Consider the following 17246-nt stretch of genomic DNA (forward strand, 5'->3'; position numbering starts at 1 on the left):
ATGAAATTCACCCATTCCCTTCACTTTATAAATAAGATTCTAAGCAAGATTCTCACCCTCCAGTTGGGCATGTTCTTCGTAATAACCAACTGACTAAACAGAAGGAGAAGACCTTGGGAATAAAGGGTAATGATCAAAGAAAATGAAGCGGTTCCAGAGAGAGAAAAAAAAAGAAACAGAACAGATACCTGGCATGACATAAATCACCAGCTACACATGCCAGGGTCTGAATTCCTTTCCCACCTGTTTTTCCTCATGCCGTGTGTTTTATATTGAGGCAAAAAAAGGGAATCCTGGCATCATGGGACCATGAGGAGAGAATTAATCATTATCCTAATAATATCTTGGTGTTGGTTGGACAGGTTTTACAGATGCTTCTTAACACCAAAAAAAAAGGTATTTTTTAACCCAATAGACCTGTACTATTCAATATGGTAGCCATCAGCCACAGTGTTCAGTTTCAATTAAATAAAATTAAACAACAGTGTTCAGTTTCTCATTGGCATAAGCTTGGTTTCAAGTGCCAATGCCACATGTGACTAGTAACTACCAATTTGGACAATGCGGAACAGAATCTTTCCATCTCCACAGAAAGTTCTATTGGATAGCACTGCTCTCGACTAAATAAAGAAGTATCGTCACTGACACTATACTAGCTTCTGTTTATTGAACACTTACTGGGTGCTAGCATGTTTGTCTTTTCCTAAGAAGTAATGAATAAAAAGTAAATGCTCAAATGTTATTTGGGTATAGAAGCCATTCAACCTTATTGGGAAAAAAATGTATGTTTTGTGCCTTTGGTTGCTTCGTTTTGTTATTGCTCCAATATAAAATAAGGATTTTGGGATCATTCTGTAAATCCAGTGTTGAAGTATTTTTTTAGACTATGTAATCCAAAAGAATGTTTCTTAGGCTTTGTTTTAGTTAAGCTTTAAAGAGAAATACAATATTATCTTAATCTTCAGCTGCCCCTTGTCCCCCCAAAAAAGTCTCAATGACAAAAATATTTTCCTCTCAAAATAAATGAGTCCAGATTTTTTCCCTAAATTTTGAGCAAGTTTTTTAAACTTTTTTGGTATGTAGTTTTATTATACTGTCTACACAACTGTCTATGCTTTGGTACAAAAAAAAAAATACATTTCATTACGCATATAAAGCACTTAAGAAATCTGTTAATTTCTGTACCTTGAATTTAAATGCTGTGGTGAGATTATTTAAAAGAGCAAGAAGAACTACATAAAGATTCTTTCTGCAGGATGGGGGTAAAAAATGCACTTAATCCAACCAGTAGATAATGGAACCACAGTTTGCTAGTTACGTGTGTACGCATGCGCACGGTTCAAGAAATGTGTGCCAGTCCATGTGTCCGTTTGCTCCGTATGGCTTGCGTCCCATAGTCACAAACATTTCCCTCATGCTGTTGCTTTTGTTTTCTGTGAAACTTTTCAACAGACCAGAAGTAAATTTGAAGAAATATTCTGGCTGCCTCAAGGATATTGAAATTTCAAGAACTCCATATAATATACTCAGTAGCCCTGATTATGTCGGTGTTACCAAAGGATGTTCACTGGAGGTTAGTTTATTTTTAATGGCTTCCTAGATACTTTCGTCTCTGATTTCATTTACTTAGTTTGGGTGCTCTTACAGGGAGTAGTCCCTTGTTAATATATTTTAAATTCCTACTGACCCTTGTCTTAGCAATTCTCAAATAACAAAGCAAGATTGAAGCACTTCTATAAATTACCATAATCACATAAACGTAGGAAATGGTTTGATGAAGACCCAAAATTATGAAGCAATTTCCCACATGTATAATAAACACTTCATAACATGTATTTTTAATATTAATCTCTTCTCTGGTTCTCTCTTCATTTCCAATACTACTTCTCCCTTTTCCTCATTTTTGTCATCTATTTTAGATTTATTTTATCTTTATGGCTTACATATAGCTTTTTAGCGACCTTAATTTTTTTTTCCACATTTTTTCACATTCCACATCCATGTTACACAAATAACAAGTAACCATTTACACTATAAACATTAGTGCATAGCATCTTGTCTATAGTTTGAAAGTCAAACCTCCTTTTCTTTGAAAATGGCACGGATTAAGAACCATCTGCAAAGACCATCTTTGACAGGACTGCGAAGTCCCCTGCTATCGGGTATCTTCAGTATCTTTGTTGCCAAAGCACGTCCCTAGTTCCATTTAACTCCTCTGCCTTGACTCTTCACTGGGCGCTGACTCATAGGAGAAACACAGGTCCAGCTCTACTCTCTTAAAATGTCTATAAGCAAGAGTCAACAGTCATCAGGAAATATTAGTAAAAAGTTTACGGGCATCCTTAAAGTAATGAGTTTGTTTTTTAAAAAAATATTAAATATATCATGCTTATAAAATTTTGATTACGCTGATATGACACCACAATTCATTTTAGCTGTTTTCTCCACCTGGAATTATTTTAAGGCATGGCTATAGAATTCAGGGAAATGAAGGGAGAATCAGGAGAAAGAAAAAGTGAATCCATCCCTGAGACATGAGGTTTAAAGACTGAAACAGAACGTTCAGGGTCTTCATAGTTAGAGGCTCTAATTTGGAATTAGCCATAGATATCCACCATGAGAAGCTTGGGAATAAGGAATAGGGAGACACAGAGTTGGCTTCTTTAAGAAAGTTTTATTCAGAGTTTTAATCTTCCAAAGCCTAACTCTCATCCACATCCAAAAGATATATATATGAGGATGGAAAACTGTCCAGAAAATGAATAGCCTGTATGTGTGAAAATCATAATTCTGTAAAGGCACTTTTCAGTCACCGGGAATTATTTTACAACTGAAATATGAGGCAGAAATGATGTGGATAAATATTGAAAAGTCTGCACAGTAGTTTTATCTGAACTATCCAAAAGTCTATGATTTGAAAATTGGAAAAGAAAATAGATGATACATTTTACAACACTTCTGTCACTTAACTGGGCCTGAAAGACTGTGCGGGAAAATATCCTGTGTTAGAGGATGCCTTGCTTTTACTCCAGCAAAATCCAGGACTTTTAAAATGAGCATTTTGAGCACTCAAAATGCCCAACTACATGGGCTTGCTTAACTAAATCCTAGCACATTCATGCAATGGAGTGTCCTCCTGCCTTTAAAAGTGATGATGAGACCTGTGTTTTCTGAGAGAGGTATCTCCCACAGATGCAGTCAAAAAAAGAATTTACAAAAGAATGTGCCTATCAAGATTTAGTTTAGGAGGAGAGAGGAAGAGGGCAAGGTTATGAAAAGTAAATGAATGAATGTATGCATGATGAACAGATGAATGAATGAATGAATGAGAAACGCTATATGCTTCTACACAGCTTTGACATGGGATGATTTTTGCTTTCTCTCCATAAACAATTAGCTGATTGAGGGTTTTCAAGGGATTATGAGAGTGTTTTCCAGGGAGATTTAGCAAGATAGATTTAGAACAAAAGAAAATGTTATCTGTCAGTGGTAATCGTCTGTATTTTAAATCAGAAGTTCTCACTGGGTGGCTCAGTAGGTTGAGCATCTGACTCTGGGTTTCAGCTCAGGTCATGATCTCAGGGTCCTGGGATCAAGCCCCACATCAAGCCCTGCATCAAGACCTACGTTGGGCTCTATGCTCAGTAGGGAGTCTGCTTGAGTATTCTCTCCCTCTCCCTCTGTCCCTCCCCCTGCTCGCTCTCTCTCTCTAAAATAAATAAATCTTAAAAAAAAAAAAAACAGAGGCCAGAATTATTTTAACCCAGACTGCTCAGAAAGCTCAGTCACACCTAGAAATAATATTTCTTCAGTTGCTCCCAAGCTCTCCATATAGCTGTGAGTTTCATATTTTCTAAAACAATGTATTTCATGGTGACACTGAGTGCCTGGAGGAGGCTGAGCGAGACAGAGAAATTAATTTAAATTTTCATTTCTGATGCTTTCCTCTCTTTTTCCCTTTTACCCACAGAATGTTTACACAGTCAGCTTCCCCAAGCCTGGTTTCATAGAGCTGCCCCCTGTGCCAATTGACGTAGGGACAGAAATCAACCTGTCCTTCAGCACCAAGAATGAGTCTGGGATCATTCTCTTGGGAAGTGGAGGGACACCAACACAACCTCGGAGGAAACGAAGGCAAACTGGACAGGTACCCTCATACCTGGTTGACAGTGCATTTTCCTAGTGCTTATATAAAACACCTATTTTATAAGGAGACTGGTGAGACATTTAGGTTTTATAAATTGCCTTTGTATTTTTAGGTTTGCATCGTTTATTTCCACTCTCATCTTTTTTAGGACAGTTATTTCCTGGAGGATTTTCCTTGTTGGTCAGCTCTAGGTGCATGGATACTTGTTTTTGTGCCTGTATTTCATACGGGTTTAGCATATGTGTGTTTAAAGAGAGAAAGCTTCTATTCAAATTATAATAATTTTCTCTTGTCTCTAAGTCCAATTACTTACCGCATCTACAGATATCCTGCTAGGGTCCCTTAAATACAAATTTAAATTCCTTCTAGGATCAATTTCCCAGTTTTGCTAGCCAACGTGATGCAGTCTATTGAAATCTGACCCACTCCAGTCTCTCTGAACACAGAAAAGGCAGAGAATGGACCTGGGATAGGAGAAGGCAAATAGAGCCCAACCCACACAAGCAAAGACAGTAGCCTATGCTCAGGTTCACTCATGACATGAAGAGAAAGCCCACAGAGTAAGGTGTGAGCTTCAATTTTCATACCCTATAGCCATTTGATTCTGTTAAAAGTGATCTCTTAGGGGCGCCTGGGTGGCTCAGATGGTTAAGCGTCTGCCTTCGGCTCAGGTCATGATCCCAGGGTCCTGGGATCGAGTCCCGCATCGGGCTCCCTGCTCCTTGGGAGCCTGCTTCTCTCTCTCTCTCTCTCTCTCTCATGAATAAATAAATAAAATCTTTAAAAAAAAAAAAGTGATCTCTTAGGCATCATAACCCTTTACTGCCTTGATATTCCTCCAGCACTTTTGATCTTATGTTTTTAAATATATGCATTTTTCCATTTAATCTTGTTTTTCTCAGTGAAAGAGTTCATAGGAATTATCTAGTCTGCCATTACCAAAGAATGGAACGCTTTACAAATATGTCCTTAAATACGCATGCATCCTTATAAATAAACCAGGTTGTGTTGTTTGTGATTTTATGTGTTTTTAAAATCACATTTATCCTTTAAAATTGAGTAGTCAGTAATATGGTTGACCCTTCAACAATATGGGAGTTAGGGACACCAACCCCCACCCCCACTCAGTCAAAAATCCACATGTAACTCTTGACTCCCCAGTGACTTAACCACAAATAGCCTAGTATTGACTGGAAGACTTGCCCATAATATAATCACTAGATTAACACATATTTTGTATGTTATATGTATTATACACTGTATTGTACACTGTATTCTAAAATTAAGCTTGGGAAAAGAAAATGTTATTAACAACATCATAAGAAAGAGACATACATTTACAGTACCATACTATATGTATCTAAAAAAAAAATCCACATATAAGTGGATCCATATAGTTCAAAGCCATGTTATCCGAAGTATTATATAATAAATCTTATTCTTCTCCCCAAAAAAATAAAGACTAAACAAAATAAATTCAAAGATGTATAACCATGAGTAACGTGGGTTATCTCAGGAATACAAGAGTATTTCAATATCAGAAAATCTAAAAACTATATATACATCTTAATAGATGCTGAGAAACCATTTGGCAAAATTTAATACTCATTCCTGATTTAAAACAAACAAGCAAACAATCCAACATAACAATATGGATGGATATTAGAAACTGAAGAGAAATGAAAAAAATGTACGACATACTGTATGATATCATTTTTACAGATTTCTAATACAAGTAACACTAAACAGGGGCTACTGGCTTGCTCAGTTGGTAGAACATGCAACTCTTAATCTCAGGGTTGTAAGTTTGAGCTCCACATTGGGTGTAGAGATTACTTGAAAATAAAATCTTTAAAAAAAAGTAACACTAAGCAACATATTGTTTACAGATATATATGTGAGTTTCCAGAAATAATTTTTAAAAAGCAAGGGAATGGTAAACATAAAATCCATGTTAGTGGTTACCTCTGAGATGGTGAAGCTGGGGGATGGTGTTGGGAGGAAACTCACAGGAGATGCAATGGATTGTTTCTTAAATGGGTTGTAGTTTTACTGGTATTCATATAATTGTATAGTTGGGAACATGGCTTCATGTCTCTTATATTTTGAGGAATGTATCAAATAGTCATAATAAAAATATTCTTTAAAGAAGAGAGGGAGGAAAAAGTGTTATTTTCTCTCATTTCTTACTGCACATAATAAGCACTGAATACATATAATATTTAAATTTCCTCTTAAATTCCTTCTCTTTTAATCCTCAAAAATAAAATTATTTTCTCACTATTATAAGTGATGAGCTAGTTATAATGAGAGGGCCAGATCAAACATTCTGAAGTAGATTTTCACTAAAGAATATGTTTCCTAGGTCACTGTCAGATAATTAAGCACCACCTACTGGTTCCAAATTTCTCCTCATCAAGACTAAGTAAATGGAGGGCGCCTGGGTGGCTCAGTTGGTTAAGCGACTGCCTTCGGCTCAGGTCATGATCCTGGAGTCCCTGGATCGAGTCCCGCATCGGGCTCCCTGCTCGGCGGGGAGTCTGCTTCTCCCTCTGACCCTCCTCCCTCTCATGCTCTCTGTATCTCATTCTCTCTGTCTCAAATAAATAAATAAAATCTTAAAAAAGAAAAAAAAAAAAAGACTAAGTAAATGGACTTAAATCACCAGCTTTCAGGATTGTTCTTAAAATAGAACCTGTGCCCATTAAAACAATTAAAAAGAAAATATTAAGTACCATAATGCAAAGTAAATTGGAAATAATATGTTAATGTTTCAACATTTTAATAATAATAAATATTCATTTTTTTAAAAATCTCATAATAAGTGCTATTTGAAAGAGGAAACAATGTTAAATGGTTCCAGTCGGTTATAGAATCAGTGCTGGTTACGTTGACATATTTTCTTTTCCAAAGCTAACATTTTGATGCCATTGGGTTATTTGTGATTCTGTTCTGCTAAAGGAGTTTCTTACCTCGAACAATCAATCCAGCTGAGAACATTTTAATTGAGTGAGTAGTTTGCAGTTGCCCCTTTGGTGGATGGTGAACACTAGTCCAGGTCCTCTAGACCTTCTGTGTTGGACACACAGCTGCCTAGACGATTCAGTAGATCATCGGAGACATTATGATGTTTGACTGAAACCGTCTCCACCACCTCCGGTGACTCGTGGAGGACAGAATGATCATCATGTAGCAGGCGCCCTCACGCTCCACAAGAAAGGGAACACGCGTGGCTTTGGCTTTGGGGACTAGCACTGCATTCAGTCTCCCTGGGGTTCATAATCTGATCTCAAAACCATACTGGTTGCTATAGTAACAATAGCAAGAAGAAAGCAGTCGTGTTTGTGGATGAAAAATTGTCTTCCTTCTTTCTAAATGTGGGAGACAGGTTACATGTTGGTGATAGCAATCTATTCGACCAGCTCAGAGAACATATTGAAGGCTAACCACTCAAAATGCCATGAGATCGGGAGTCAGATCTGATGTCCAGAAGCTAGCTGTCCACTTGTGAATATAGGGAAGGAACCCTTTGTTTCCTGATGGGTTTTGCGAGTTTGAGACCCCGGTGCAAGCCCAGCTGTTCCCTCTAGCGTGGCAGATTTGCTCTGCAGAGACTGTTGTATTACTACATCCGCTCTCCACATCATCTAACAAGAAACAATGGTCAATGATTAAAAAGCTATTCTCAGCTGCTTTAAACACTCCAAGAAAATATTGAGTCTTAAGGGCTCAGGTAAGATCTCTGAGCCACAGAATCGGCAGTTCTGTCCGGGAACTTCTAAGGCTGTCATAGTTGAGACCCCTCTTTAATCTTCCATGACCACTTGCTCTTGCAGGCCTATTATGCGATATTCCTGAACAAGGGCCGTCTGGAAGTGCATCTCTCCATGGGCACACGAACAATGAGGAAAATCGTCATCAAACCAGAGCCGAGTCTGTTTCATGACGGGAGAGAACATTCTGTTCATGTCGAGAGAACTAAAGGGTAACAATAGCTCTAGACAATTTGTTGTAACTAATGTCAGCTCCCCTGCTCACACGACCCTCTGTCGGGACCTTTGTATGTGTGGTCATACAATGCATTGCAAAACTGTCAAGTAGCTTAAGTTCATCTTCTTGACATTTCATGTTTCCGGGATCCTCATGTCCCTTGGCCCCTGGGAATTCTCTTCACGTTTTTATTCTGTGCAGTTCTCCACTCTCGCTTTGGAAAAACTGAATGCCTCTTCTGAAGCTGTAGATAAGAAAGATCCCTCCCTCCCCCCTGCACCTCTCCAGTATCCTCCTCTCGGTAAGGCAGGCGCAGAGAGAAGCATACAGAAGAGCTCAGCTGGACCCTGCAGCCTTTAGTGGCGGGTCTTTCATTCAGGTCCCAAAGCTGAGAAACCTGTCACAGACCTGGAGCCGGCCGCTGTGGCAGGACCTCCTGAGAGCCACTAAGTGCCTGCCTCATCCCTGTACCCCCTCACTGCCCAATAGGTGTGGGGGTCCCTGCAGAGTGGCTTCAGGAGGGAACAGAGCCCGAAGAAAAGACTGGAAAAGGCTGCTGTCCACCCATCAGTGCGTGGAGGTTGCCTCTCTGAGGGTCTGAAAGAGCACTTGCTTCCCAGCCCTGAGTCACGAAATTGGCAGTGACCGCGTTATAAACCGATCCCTCATTTCTCCAGAATGCTGGGGCACTTGGTATTTCCTTTACTGGGAAAGTCGTCTGTATTTTCATCAAAATGTTGTATGACATGGGGCGCCTGGGTGGCTCAGTTGGTTAAGCGACTGCCTTCGGCTCAGGTCATGATCCTGGAGTCCCGGGATCGAGTCCCGCATCGGGCTCCCTGCTCGGCAGGGAGTCTGCTTCTCCCTCTGACCCTCCTCCCTCTCATGTGCTCTCTCTCATTCTCTCTGTCTCAAATAAATAAATAAAATCTTTAAAAAAAAAATAAAAAAAAAAAATGTTGTATGACAACTCAGGTAATTCGTTTAGAAGGACAATTAGAGAAAAGGAAACCAGAAGCCCCGAGACTTCAGACCTCCAAGCCAGCAAGCCATTTAATTAGACTGAAGACATAGAAAAGACCTGGAAATGAAATGTGAGGAAACCTCAAGACACAGAGGTTATTAAAAAAAAAAAACAACAGTAGGCATGTGTAGCAATAGTTCAAGTGAGCAGATGCTATTCTATACAGACCTATATTTTCTAATTATCCTCTTGTGTGTAAAACAGTTTAGATAAGTAGCAAGAATGTTTTATCTTCCAAGTAAATGATAAAGCTTTCCTTGGCTTATTATTTTTTTTTATTATATAGAGCATTAGGTTGTGGGCTGAATTGATACTAAACATTCTTGCAGAATATCTACTAAGTTAGATGTTTAGAAACCATGATTAAGACAAATGAGGGATCGATATTTGGACAAACTAAGAACTTTTTCTAACCTAATAGCCAGATACTGTGGTCATGGTCTCTGAGGAAGATTGCAAACTGAATTTTCTCATTTGAATCTTACAGACAACTCTAAAATATTGTTTTACATATCTCCCAGACTAGATTTCAGGTTCTTTGTCAAACGTTAATCCTTCTCATTGTCGGAAGGACTTTTTAACGTCTTTAAAATTTAGAGAATTTCAATAAACAAGTGCAGATTTGAGAAATACAGTTGACAAAAAAAAAAAAATCATCCGGAATATGTTATTTTGTAGAGAAAGGATTCTGACGTTCCCCAGTGCATTATGATGTTGCGCTAAGGTGTCCTTTTAACAGGTGTCTCTTCAGGAAGGGCATTTTATTATGCCAACTTCACTGCTGTTGGCCATTAATCTACCTTATTTGATTAAGTTCAGTGTATAGTATATCACTGAAAACTGGTCATTCAGTTAATTGGCCATATAAACAAACAGTTTTGCCATTCGCTGTTAATTAAAGGATAATGTATTGGACATATTAGTGGGTAGTCACTGAACTCTGTGGCAAAGCAAGAACACATTTGCTACCATCATGTCTCATTCAGCACTCTAAGGTCAAAACACAATAATCACCTATCCTTTCAGCAAGTGCTTCAATTAACTGATTAACCAGTGATCGCTAATGACCCTAAGAACTTTACCTAGAAACATTTTTTAATGCTTCGTACCTATTCTATGGCACACTCTATGTCAAATACTGGACACTTTTAACACCTCCAACTGCGCTTTCCAACTATTTTTTCTTACCCTTTTGTGTGACCTCAAAGATTGTATTATTTCATGTTGATTATGATACTCTTGTTAATTTGGAAATATTTGCTTTCTCCCAAAACTATTCAGATCATAAATGTCAATTATCGCTTCTTTTCCTAAAGCCCTGGATGAGATGGTAATTTTAATACCACCTTACAAAATTATTGGATTTTTATCAAATTGAGAGGCAAATTTTTCAAGATTGTTCTTGCCCTGTTCTCTCCCCCTCTGCCTCTCTTTACCCTTCCTCCCTCAACCTCTCTCCTTTTCTACCCCTTCCTCTGCAAAAATCTCACTTAAATCACTTTGGTGTCTAATTCTGTGGTCCAGTGGTCCAGTGATCCCTGCCTTTTTTTAACTGTTTTGCCCTCTGACCCTTTTCCTGGACTCCACCTAAGGGACCAGTTGTTCTGACTGGACAAAAGCATTCAACTCTAAGAGTCTGGAATAGATGCATAGGCAAGTAGTTTTCTCCCCTGTGAGAGCATTCTTCATACAGGTACAGAATTAGACTGAAGGCCACAAAGTTAGATCAAATATTTCAGGAATAATCTGGGATTTCCAGAATGGGGATCATGATTTGGACACTGCAACCCAAATATTTCTTACCATCCAAAATATGTTCAATCAAAATAAAATTGCAGGGGCCCCTGGGTGACTCAGTCGGTTAAGCATCCGATTTTAGCTCAGGTCATGATCTCAAGGTCATGAGATGGAGCCCTGTGTTGGACTCCATGCTCAGCGGCAAGTCTGCTTGGGATTCTCTCTTTCCCTTTCCCTCTCCCTCTGCTCTTCTCCACACACCCCCCCGCCTTTATTGCAAGTGTGATGGGACTCATGTGTGCATGCTCTCTCTCTCTCTCAAATAAATAAATCTGTTTAAAAAATAAATAAAATAAAATTGCAGATGTTGTCCTTCATGTAAATTACAAATGTCAGGGCACCTACTTCTCTTAATATCTTCTTGTACATATACAACCCATTTGGCAGTCGTTTGAAAGCAAAAGGTTAGACTAATATCCCAAACAAACAAGAAACAGAATATTAGTAATGAAATGTTTAATTATGAAACTCTAAGAATCAACTGTTGAACTTGTAAGAAAATACAGCTAACCTGTCATAATACTAATAGTAATGTTTATTATAGTGCTTTTTGCATATAATAGGTCCTCAGTAAAGAATTACTTAAAAAAGAGGAAATACACCAGAATCATAATGGACATACTGGTAATGTTCCTCTTTACAAAAGAACTAAATACGTGATCTAGTTTGGTGCTCCTAGAATGTAAAATATAAGCAGGATTTAGCTATAGTCTTCTAGCGATTCCCTTATTAAGTAATACAGCTTCAGTGCAATCCCTTAATTAATGTTTTCCATGGCTTAAAGTAGGTATTTTTATCCTCATTTTATAAATGAATGAAGTGAGACTGAGCAAGATTAAATAACTGGCCCAGGTCACACAGTTAGTAAGCTTCTGCACTAATACTTAATTCCAGTCTGTTCCTTCTGAAAGCTCATGCTCATTCTCTATCTCCACCCTGTGATCTAGTAGGAAAGGACCACTATAATGGTCCTTGGGACAGAACCAGATCAGACAGTCTACATCAGAAACATGAGGGCCTCTGGCTCTCTGAAACTCTAACCAAGAGCAGAGATTTGCTCTCCTTGGACAATCTTTAATAGTGGCTTAAACCCCTCATTAAAACTCTTAGGAACATTGCTATGTCATGTTAGTAAGAGGTTGCTTTTAGGAAAAGAAAAAAAAAAAGAGGTGTGGGGGGGGTGGGGAGACTTCTCAGTGAGTCACACATGCCCAGCAGTGTTTTTCTGAAAGTCTCATAAAACCACCAGCATTCTTAGCAATAATGTTGAACCTCCTGATTTTTGCCAACACACTCTTCCAGAGTCTGGTAAAAAACCAATATGTCATTTCCCCCCATGTTTCCTTTGAAAATAAATCCAACCTGCTCCCTTTCCACCCCTTGAACCAATGACATTTTGAGCACCAATGAAATCCATTTTTTTTTATTTTTCCATTCTCTTACATCTGAACTCTCTCAAAGTGGACCAGTTGCTCAGGACCATTTCAGAGTCTCTTTGCCCTGGTTTATTATTTCTAGTTCCACATGTGGTTTTTATTCTTTATAAAATCAAGTAAGATGACATTTTAGGACTGAGTTTTCCATCTAAGTACTTTGGTTTTCTCCCCAGATATGTAGTAAGTTTTTAGTAATTCATTCGTGATCCTCAGGCTAGTGACTAATACTAATAGCCTCATGCTCCCTGTTTGGGACTGAAATTCAAAACCTGCTTCTAGAACAAAAGAAAAAAATGCCTTTGGTCATTTTTGTCATCAGAACTCTTTGTCTCCTTTGATTCTTTGCCCCAGGATCCAAGGATTGTTGTGAATAAGTAGCATGAGGTTCTCAATTAATAGTGTGTGAGTTCTCTCTCATAAGCAAATTAGGGAAATTAATGAAACAGTCACTAAGGAAAATCATTGCAAGGAACAATTAGCATGATGTTCTTGCCTGCTTCTTCTATTCAAAAGCTAGCAGCTGGGGCGCCTGGGTGGCTCAGTGGGTTAAGTCTGCCTTCAGTTCAGGTCTTGATCCCAGGGTCCTGGGATCAGCCCTGCCCCGTCTCCCTGCTCAGCAGGGAGTCTGCTTCTCCCTCTCCCTCTGCCCCTCCCCTTGCTCCTGTGCTCTGGCGTGCTCTCCCTCTCTCTCTCTTTCTCATTCTCAAATAAATAAATCTTAAAAAAAAATTTTAAAAGCTAGCAGCTATGTTCTTTATAAAATGCCCTGTAAGTGTTCTCTGTCGAGTCCTGCAATCCAAACTCTCAGGAGCAGAGTTTGCCCCCCAGCAAGAAGATAATCGCTAGCACAAACCAAGAAATAAAGAACAGAACAGCATGTGCCCCACGCTGTGCTAAACCCACTGAGCCTCATGCGATTAGACATAAGCACACTGTACGGAAGCCTCAACTCTACAGGCCTCCGTGTCGGGCCTCTCTTGTCAACAGCACCAAAGGCTAGGCTTGCAGCCCCACCATTGCGCCTTTCAGTCAGCTCTCAGGGAGAGCTAACGAGGGAGGCAGAGGGACAAGATCCTGAGAGGCAGTATGGTTACCTTGGTGTAGAATTCCTCACTATCAAATGTTGGCTCCCTGAAAAGCTCCTGGAGGAAGGGGAGAGGGGTAGCAGGAAAAGAGTTTGATTTTCCAACTATACTGGATGTTAGGTGCTTAACACTGCTTATTGTCACTGTTTTATCAGCACCTTTACTGTTCAAGTCGATGAAGAGAGGAGGCATACGCAAAACCTGACAGTAGAACAGGCAATCCAAGTTAAAAAGCTTTTCGCTGGGGGTGCTCCACCTGAATTTCAGCCTCCACCCCTCAGAAATATTCCTCCTTTTGAAGGCTGTGTGTGGAACCTTGTTATAAACTCTGTGTAAGTACATCTGCTGGCTACCTTTTTTTTTTTTTTGGTATGAGGATCACTCTACACTCTATCTAAAACCAAGGCAGGTGGGCAGAGAGGAAACAATGAAGAGCTTCTCATTAGATTTTTAAAAACTGCACCGATGGCCTTTCGAAGGGGGAGGGAGAATTGTAAGGCAGTGAGACAATGAAAAATAATAAAAAGTACTTGATTTTAATTCCTTTCCACTAGCCCCATGGACTTTGCACAGCCTGTATCCTTCAAAAATGCGGACATTGGTCGTTGCGCCCATCAGAAGCCCCCTGAGGATGAAGATGGAGCGGTTCCAGCTGAAATAGTGACCCAGCCGGAGCCAGTCCCCACCCCCGCCTTCCCCACACCCACCCCAGTTGTGGCACATGTGAGTGTTTATATTCTATTGCTTTCTCATTTTTAGTTGTTTTCAGAGAGAAGAAAATTCAGGATAGCTAGTATGCTCTACTCCGAGAATTAGAGGGAGGGTAATTGGTCCTTACATCTTTCCTGGATTACTTTTATTTATATATCTGTTCTGCTTTAATGTTCTTCCTTATACAATGGCATGTGTTTTCAGTTGAAAAGTTAGCATAGCCAAGAAATGTCTACAGGATAAAAAACGAGATCCACCTATAATACCACCATATTAATTTTCAGTCCCTTTTATTTGCACTTTAAGTAGTAGATCTCGTATCATGTATATCATCTGGTATTCTGTTTCTTAAAACTGGTAATACATAATTAAACATCAAACAAATGTGTATGTCTGATTATGATGCTGACAGGCCATGTCCATGGACCCAGAGAGGGTCTCACAGGACCAGCCAAGAGGGTCCTTGGCTTCTCGTGGGATGGAAATCAAACATGAGCCCACAGGAAGTGAGAGCAGAGTTTACTGGAGATAGAGAGAGAGCAGATATATTCGGAGGATCTGGGAGACTCAAAAAGGAAAGGAGTATGAGTCTCGTCTTTGTTCGGGCCTGGGGGGGGCGGGTTTTATTGAGAATTGTGGTCCAGTGTACATGTCCTGTCCTCTCAGGCATCTAGGAACTGGTTAGAACAAACACGAGGGCCCAGGTATTTTTCCTTGGAGCCAGGGGGCCTTGGCATCAAGATGTCTAGGCTGGTGATCTGGAATACACATACGATAGCTTTGTCTGGTCATTCTCACCTGGTCCTTCCTTAAATGTTATCTATTCTAAAGAAATCATTAACTCTTTGTCCCTTCCAAGGAGGACATACACTGTTTGCATTCTGAGGTGTGTGCAAAGTGGGGTGGGGGCACAGGTCCTAGCGAGAAGAGAGGAGCAAAGGAGCAAAAAAGAGCAAAAAGCCAATTTTTATGGAGTCCTTCAGTTTCCCTATCTCAATTACGTGTGTGTGTGTGTGTGTGAGAGAGAGAGAGAGAAAGAGAGAGACACACACACACACAAAGAGACACACAGAATATTTCATTGTATGGGAGGTAATCATTTCATTGATTAGAGCATGGGTTCCTGAGTAACGGTCTGGGTTGCAATGCCTACACTCCGCTCTACCATGTATATGAATTTGGGAAAGCTATTTTGCCAGTCTATTCCTCAATTTCCTCATCTGTGCAATATTAATGACACATGAGTCTAAGAGTTAACGTGAGGACTTGAAAAAATAATGTTTGTTAAATGCCTAGTATACACTAAACATTTAATAAATGGCATAATTACCATATAGTGATGATCATAGTGACTGCTTCTCTGTGCTTACTGTGTGCCAACTACTGCCTAAACAATTTCCATTCAGCATTATATGTGATTTTCATAATGGCTCTGTAAACGATATGTCATCCCATCTTTAGTTGAGTTGTTAAGAATTATCTAGCCTCAGTCGCCCACCTACCGACACAGCCAGTAAATGGCAGGATAGGAATTTTAATCCAGTAAGTCTGACTATACAGTCTGGCTCCTTATCACTGCAACACTCTGTCTTTACAATTTATTCTACTTTTTCCTCATTGTGGGCCATTTAGAGTGCTTTTAGTTTTTCACTATTAGAAACTATATTCTGATGAGTGCTTCTCTATGCCAAACTTTCTCTTTGTTTATTTTCTTAAAATAGATTCCTAGATGGGTAATTATAAGATTAAATGATGACTATACCTAAGGTTCTCAAAACATATATCTGAATTACTTTTTCCAAAGGTTCCATCAATTTACATTCTCACCACCAATATATCCAAGAGGGTGGATCTCACTATACTCTGACAGCACACACATCATATTTATCGTGCTTGCCAATTGATGGGCGGAACATGCTGTCTTGAGCACAGATTTTGAAAACTCTTGAACATTTCATTTTCTTCCTTAGTTTCCACGATGGAACTGGTTGTTCTGTAGAGCAGTCTGCTCCTTGTCACTAGAAATATTTTGAGCTTATGTCTTCTCTAGCATTCCTTCCAGGATTTGAAAATAGCTAAATCCTTACACTTGTGGTGAGCATAGCATAACATATAGACTTATCGAATCAACTATGTTGTACACCTGAAACTAATGTGACATTGTATGTCAATGATACTTCAATTAAAAAAGAAAAAGAAAAAAATAGCAAAGTCTTTCCCCCCAGGGTAAATAGTCAATAATCTCAAGCATTCTTCATGTGACCTAATTTCTTTTTAAAATTTATTTTATTTTATTTTATTTTTATTTTCTTATTGAAGTATAATTGACCTACATTATATTAGTTTCAGGTGTACGATGTAATAATTTGGTATTCATATATTGCAAAATGATCTCCACAACAAGTCTAGTTAACATTATCAAAGTACATAGTTACAGAATTTTTAAAAATCGGAACTTTTTTTTATGTTAATCACGATACATTAAATCATTAGTTTTTGATGTAGTGTTCCATGATTCATTGTTTGTGCATAACACCCAGTGCTCCATGCAGTACGTGCCCTCTTTAATACCCATCACCAGGCTAACCCATCCCCCCACCCCCCTCCCCTCTAGAACCCTCAGTTTGTTTCTCAGAGTCCATAGTCTCTCATGGTTCGTCTCCCCCTCCGATTTCCCCCCCTTCATTTTTCCCTTCCTACTATCTTCTTCTTTTTTTTAACATATAATGTATTATTTGTTTCAGAGGTACAGGTCTGTGACTCAACAGTCTTACACAATTCACAGCACTCACCATAGCACATACCCTCCCCAATGTCTATCACCCAGCCACCCCATGCTTCCCACCCCCCACCACTCCAGCAACCCTCAGTTTGTTTCCTGAGATTAAGAATTCCTCATATCAGTGAGATCATCCAATACATGTCTTTCTCTGATTGACTTATTTCACTCAGCATAATACCCTCCAGTTCCGTCCACATCGGTGCAAATGGCAAGATTTCATTCCTTTTGATGGCTGCATAATATTTCAGTGTGTGTGTGTGTGTGTGTGTGTGTG

At 39.2% G+C, this 17246-nt stretch overlaps 1 protein-coding gene across 1 annotated transcript in view; it reads left to right on the forward strand.

Annotated features, from left to right (window-relative positions):
* LAMA2 (laminin subunit alpha 2) overlaps window positions 1-17246 on the forward strand; it is a 576425-nt gene that overhangs the window by 527605 nt on the left and 31574 nt on the right. Inside the window, exons 54-58 of the mRNA XM_081828983.1 lie at window positions 1453-1573; window positions 3971-4147; window positions 7984-8132; window positions 13635-13811; window positions 14034-14202. Of these exons, the coding sequence (XP_081685109.1) occupies window positions 1453-1573; window positions 3971-4147; window positions 7984-8132; window positions 13635-13811; window positions 14034-14202 (793 nt within the window). The remainder of the gene's footprint in view (window positions 1-1452; window positions 1574-3970; window positions 4148-7983; window positions 8133-13634; window positions 13812-14033; window positions 14203-17246) is intronic.

Source organism: Leptonychotes weddellii, chromosome 8 (assembly GCF_054177405.1).
Source record: "Leptonychotes weddellii isolate Sample4059 chromosome 8, ASM5417740v2, whole genome shotgun sequence".
Classification (NCBI taxonomy): domain Eukaryota; kingdom Metazoa; phylum Chordata; class Mammalia; order Carnivora; family Phocidae; genus Leptonychotes; species Leptonychotes weddellii.